Raw genomic sequence first — 6138 nt, forward strand, 5'->3', positions numbered from 1 at the left:
AGACAACCGGCAGCAATTGCACACCCAGAGAACACAAGCATGTATGTAGAAGTTCAACATTTGGGCATACCGCACATCGTGAAGATCATCTTTACACACTAGAAAACTGTACGGGGGCGGCACACTTGTTTTGAAAATTTGAACTTTTAATATCCGGTAATAACCGTTGATCTGTTTCGACATTCCACTCTGTAGCTGCCTCCCAGTAAGATGCCAACCAAGCCACACTCTGCATACCATCAGGTCCTACGGCTTTACTGAAATCAAGTTTTCATGAAATATTGGTAATTGACACATGTAATTCATCCAAACCATCATCTCCTGCTTATCCGTGGTCGGGTCGCGTGAGGTGCAGTTCAGAGCAATGACCCAAACTTTCACTTCTGCCTTCAAACAGCAACTAGCTGTGGACGCCCCCAGGCCCGACATATAATCCTCCATCTGGCTGGTCTACCGCTCAGCGACTCCAGTAAGCTGATCGGGCCTAGGCTAAGCTGGCCACTCAACATAGGACGGGCCTCGAAAGATCTCATCAACATACAGCTGTGCTCTTAAGTTTACATGAAGAATTTGTGAAATATTGGTAATAACAGGTTTAAATGATTATTAGTAATTAATTATATAATTGTCTCATTGTAGACGAGCAGACAGGGAGCCAGATGAGAAAAGCAGAATATGCAGCTGCCATTTTCCACATGGAAAAGAGAAAGGGCCAAGTGTATTTGAGTGGACAAAAGAGAAATCCCAAGTACGAAAAATAAAATTATACAATTTACAGATATGTATACAAATATATATATCCTATATACACCATCATGTATAATGATGGTGTATGATGTAGAAGGAAGTGTGGTAGATAACAAGTAAATATAGAGTTACATACAGATCCATGTTACAGCAAAAGATGGAATAACTAAGAAGCACGCAGTATAATAATAATTACATGCAACAATTAAATAACTGCTCAGCATCTCCACCACAATCCCAATCTGCTGTGTCCTGTTTTCCTCCCCTCTGCATAACACCCCATCACACATACGAAACACAACGCAGAGTCCGAGGGTGTTAAGAGTATGTTTATTTAAATGTCCTCCTCTCTACTGGCCAACACAGGGAGCATATGCTGGGTCTAGAATTGTTCCAGGAGGAGGAGATTTCCATGCCATGCAGGGTCTTTGGGGATGGGGATGATGATCGCCTCCTTCGTGGTCCACAGTAGCAGAGACTCCAGTCTGTGATGTGCAGCTGTTATATAATATACAATACATTTTTTTAAAACATTTGATCAACAAAAAAGGATTTGGTCAGGATCTAGAGCAGGGGTCGGCAACCCCTGGCACCGTAACCAGTGGCACACTAGGAATAAATGGAATAAGTGTGCAATAATATTTAAATTGTATTTTCGGATCCTGAACGAGACCGCCGCCAGAGCGCGTCTACCCGCAGAAGGAAGCCATGCACGCAACGCAGCCCCGCTCTCTTTAACTCCAGGTGACTTTCTGCCGCTTTCCTCCGTGGTGCAGTGCTGATCGTTTCACCAGAGGAAAGCACTTCACAAATTGCAGTAGGCCTACCCATAAGGAGCTGTACAAATGCCGCAGTTTTTGCGTGGCTGTGTCTTTAGTTGAAAGCCCAGTGGCGATCTGCTTATCGAAATAATATGCTACAAATTTTGGGCGGACTGGCCATCTGTGTGTTCTGTTGAACTTTCCTGTCGGCTCCCAGACCGTAGTCGAGGAGGGCAGAAGCAACAAGCTTCAGGTTCAATAACCCACTTTAGCTTAAATGACTGGAGAGAGGCGAGCTCTTCTTGGGAGGCCGTTGCATTTATTTAGCTGTTCTTCTGTTTCACAAAATACATCACAGACCTCTGTTTTTCTGCTTCCTCGTTTCACTTCCAGAAACATACACACGTTCCCTCACTGTCGCTCTGCCAACCACACACACACATGCACAAGCCACACCCCCCCCCTCTCTCTCTCTCTCTCTCTCTCTCTCTCTCTCTCTCTCTCTCTTAAAGGGACAGCGATCTCATCTCACTCTGCATGACCCTAATATCATAACATGTGTGTTCTGGAGAATCACAGAACGGACGATTGTCCTTATTATTATTATGCCGTTTAAACCAATTATTTAAATGTGGTAAATGTGTAAGTTTCGTTGACAGGTCCACACACTGCTTCCCCGCAGCGAGGCTCCCCCCCCCCCGTTGATAATTCTCGATCGTCGGCACGCTGATAACAATTTTTTTTTTAAATGGCACTTCATATCAAAAAGGTTGCCGACCCCTGCTGTACGATATCAATAACAATAATCCACAGCTCCTCTCTCTGCTGCAGAGGATAAAATTATTTTGGGTGTCCCGAAAAAAAATGTTGGGGGGGTACCCGAGCAGCACCCTGCCAAGGCAGTAAACCTAGGGGAAACACTGAGACTTATTTCACCTAGCTCACTCAGTGCTTTCCAGTTCAGCAGCCCACTTGTATTTGCTTTGTGCATAAGAGATGATAGTTAAGTAAAGGATTCATTATACTGCTTCTAATAAGGCAAACAAGATACATATAATTTTTGCCATTGCCATTTACCTTACTAAAGCCGCCCAAAAGTCAGACTTGTGATGTGTTGAATGTGCTACTTGAGAGGTAAGATTCCAATTAAGGGGTTTGTGTCTACATGGGTTTTGAGATACATTAGTTAAGGGGAAGTTTGACCTTAGATTGGTTAATGGTGAATGCTAAACAGACTTGCTCAAAGTGCTTTTATACTACAGGAGCAATTTGGGGTCCGGTTTCGTTTTTTGTGGAGGAGTAGGGATCGAACCCTCTGATTGGTGGACGACTTGCTCTTCCTCCTGAGCCTCTGCCGCAACGCTTCAGCAGAAAGGTCAGCTAGCAACTAAAATTAATCATGCCGGTATCAAAAAGCTTTTCCCATGTGCTGCAGTTGTGCTGGCCCCCTAAAAATACAATACCCAATAAATCATCCAATCAAATGCTTCCTCTCACCTTCACACTGCATTCCCATTTACAACAAAGCACTATGCTAAAGCATGAACACATGATCCATCAACAGAAACTAAAATGCCCTTGTGATAGTAACAATTTATTGTGATAATGATTTTCTATCAAACAGGACCTTCCATTATATCTCTACATAATTTCCCAATTAATTAAACCATTTGGCAAGGCTCAGTTACAATACAGTGTCCACAGATTATTAACTAGATTGTCATTGGCTGTAGCTATTTAACTAAAGGTGAACTTTCCTCCAGTCCATACACAGGATATACATAATTCATCCCTTTTTTTATAACTTTAATAACACCTTTGTGTGAATGTGCCAAGCAGCAGCATTGTTGCCTTATTTACATTCTGACAGCCAGCTTTGACGCATCGCCACATGCTGGCACACAGAATCTGTCCTCTCTCCAAATTGCCTACTAAGTAGCTCCTGGACATCAGCAGTCACCCTGTCTGTCTGAACTCTTTCTGACTGCTTGTTTCACATTTTTCCAGCCTGGTTCCTCTGGTGGCTCTCAGACACAAACTGCTTCTGTCATCCAACACTGAAATACAGCTGGTTTCTGCCCTGACAACATCATTCAGCTTTATCTTCCATTTCTTTCTGACAAATACAACAAGAAGAGAAGAAGAGAAGAAGAGCACAATGCAGATGCTCCTGCAAACAATGTAACGTGGACAATGTCTTTCGGGATGTTGATGATTTGTTTGTCAGCTTTTTGTCATTATAAAGTCACCATGGTAATGAAGGACAATATGTCGCTGATGGTAGAGTGGAGAAAAAGAATAACAACTCCAATCCATCAATGTTTGGACAAAAACCAAGATAAGAAGTTTTATTCCAGCAGCCAGAGAGAGAGATGCATTAAAACCCTAATCCAATGAGAAAACATTGAAAGACCACAGACTTAAACTCAATACACAAAATTCAATAATTTATGTAGAACATTTCAAAGTGAGATTAGAGATACTAAGCACATCTTCCTGAATGTGAAATGAATCAGTCATGTTTAATTAAAGATGGCATTGGCTGCCAGTCAGTTTTCACTGAGCAGAAAGCCAGGACGTGACAACAAAAAAAAGCATGCTAGCATTTACGGGAGGGAGAAGCTCATGTAGCTGCAGGGAAGAAACATTCAAGACAACACTTCACACATCGAGGAGACAGCAGAGCTGCAGGCTCATTCCCCTGTCACCACCACTGGTGTGACAACTTGAGCTTTGTTGCTTGGACCATTCCCTCAGCACTTACCACCTGAAGTACAACATGTCTACTTCATACTGTAATAGGGAGCAGCCTTGTACATTATCTATTTCCTGAGTCATTTAAAAACGTAGATAATACAGTATTCAAAAATGGTATCACTAAAAGATATGTGGTTGATCTATCTATCAATCCAATTCTTAGTGGATATGAATACAAACACATGAGGTTTCCTTCAATAACAGTATGATTTTGTTTTGAATGTATTCCATAATAATACACATGCAGTTTGTTGTCAAAGCCACGCAGTATAATACTTGGACTTCCTTACGATTGTGTATTAATGAGACAGAAAAGTAAGATGATCATTTAAAAAAATAGACCTTTGTTGGGATTAAATTCAGTTTTGAATCTAAATATGTCCCTAGTTTGTCTCTAGTCTCTAAATTGGCATACTATTAGTAAAGTTAAGGCTACAAGATATATCATTTTCATTATCATCTTTAATAATATAATGTTCATTATCAACTTATGCTTACATTTATTTTAAATGCGTTACCTTTGTAAAATATCGAAAAAGGAGAGAAAATACACATACAATTCTAAGGTGATGTGTTCTAATGTCTTGTCTAAAGTAAAAAACTCAATGATAATAACAATACATTATTAATGTACATAAAGACACACAAAAGGCTGCATATCTTCTCATTTAAAAAGCAGCATATTGCCATGTTTAGGTTAACTAAACAATGAATACGGTTAGTAAAATAACTTTTCGTTTGTGTATCGATCACTCGATTTGTTCGACTAATTTCCGGTGTGGGGTCAAATGAGCTAATCATGCTTTTTGTTTTGGTGAAGGACAGTTGGCGTGAGGACTAGCAAGTTCACTCAGAAGGAAGTCAAGTAAAGCAATTAAAAGTAAGCCTGAACTACGAAACAGTATAGCCTATTAGGAGCGTTTTACACTACAGTACATCCACCTCAGATACATTTGGCAACAGGAGAAACAAAAGCTCTTCTGTACGCAAACACAACAGCTTACTACGAACAACCAGAGGCTCATTAGTGTATCCTTATCTCCTCTCTTGATAGATTTTACTGCATTTGCTACGTCGCCAAAATGTTTTACACATTGAACCAAATCCAAAAACACATTGCCTCACTCACTTTCGTGCTTTGAAGTTCCCCATGTGTGCCGCGGAACTCCCGGGCTCTTGATAATCGCTCTGCCGGCGGATTTCAGGGCATCCATCCCGAGGTGTGTCTGCTCTCCGGCAGGTGGATTCCCCAGTCTCTGGACCACAGGGAGGTAACTAACTACAGTAGGCTGAGCTCGACGGTGAATGCGCCAAAGAGGGAAGAGGCGAAAAGAGAGCCCACTGATATAAGTTCCCACCCTGAATCACTCTGGTTTCCTCCCCACCACAGAGACCGTCAAGCAGCCGAGGACACACGCAACTACTGCACCGTCTCCAAAGTTAAGGGCGTGTCCCTCCAACCTTGATGAGCCGACAGTCCAAAGTGCCCAGTTTGAAGGAACGACCTTAATTAAATAATCATCACAGTCTTATTGCAGTGTGAAGGATTTATACCTTTATATATACAGTGTATGACTTATACTCAATCTCGTAGGGCTTCTGTGGTTGATTGACCTTTGGTGCAAGCTCTGTTGCCAAGTTTTTTTTAATGCGTTTTTTAAAACTATAATTCCCTGTTTTATTCAGGCCAGATCACAGAAATGTCCAGTGCTATAAAAAAAAAACCTAAACAATGTGTGAATACCTGACAATATTTCTGTTAAAATTATCAACAAACAACCACATTACTAAGCTTCATATTCATAGAGGCAATGCTTAAAGTTTAACTTTTTGTGTGTTGGCGCCCTCTATTGATCATAGGCAGTTATTACAA

General features: G+C 41.3%; 1 protein-coding gene across 2 annotated transcripts in view; it reads right to left on the minus strand.

The window, feature by feature from the left end:
- Positions 1–5690, minus strand: part of LOC104959816 (low density lipoprotein receptor adapter protein 1) — a 45692-nt gene extending 40002 nt beyond the window's left edge. For both annotated transcript variants that reach the window (XM_010787728.1, XM_010787735.1), the window contains exon 1: positions 5395–5690. In XM_010787728.1, the coding sequence (XP_010786030.1) occupies positions 5395–5479 (85 nt within the window). In that variant the 5' untranslated portion in view covers positions 5480–5690. The remainder of the gene's footprint in view (positions 1–5394) is intronic.
- Positions 5691–6138: the final 448 nt, after the last annotated feature.

The sequence above is a fragment of the Notothenia coriiceps genome, unplaced genomic scaffold (genome assembly GCF_000735185.1).
Source record: "Notothenia coriiceps isolate Sejong01 unplaced genomic scaffold, NC01 NC01_scaffold00001234, whole genome shotgun sequence".
In the NCBI taxonomy this organism is placed as follows: Eukaryota; Metazoa; Chordata; class Actinopteri; order Perciformes; family Nototheniidae; genus Notothenia; species Notothenia coriiceps.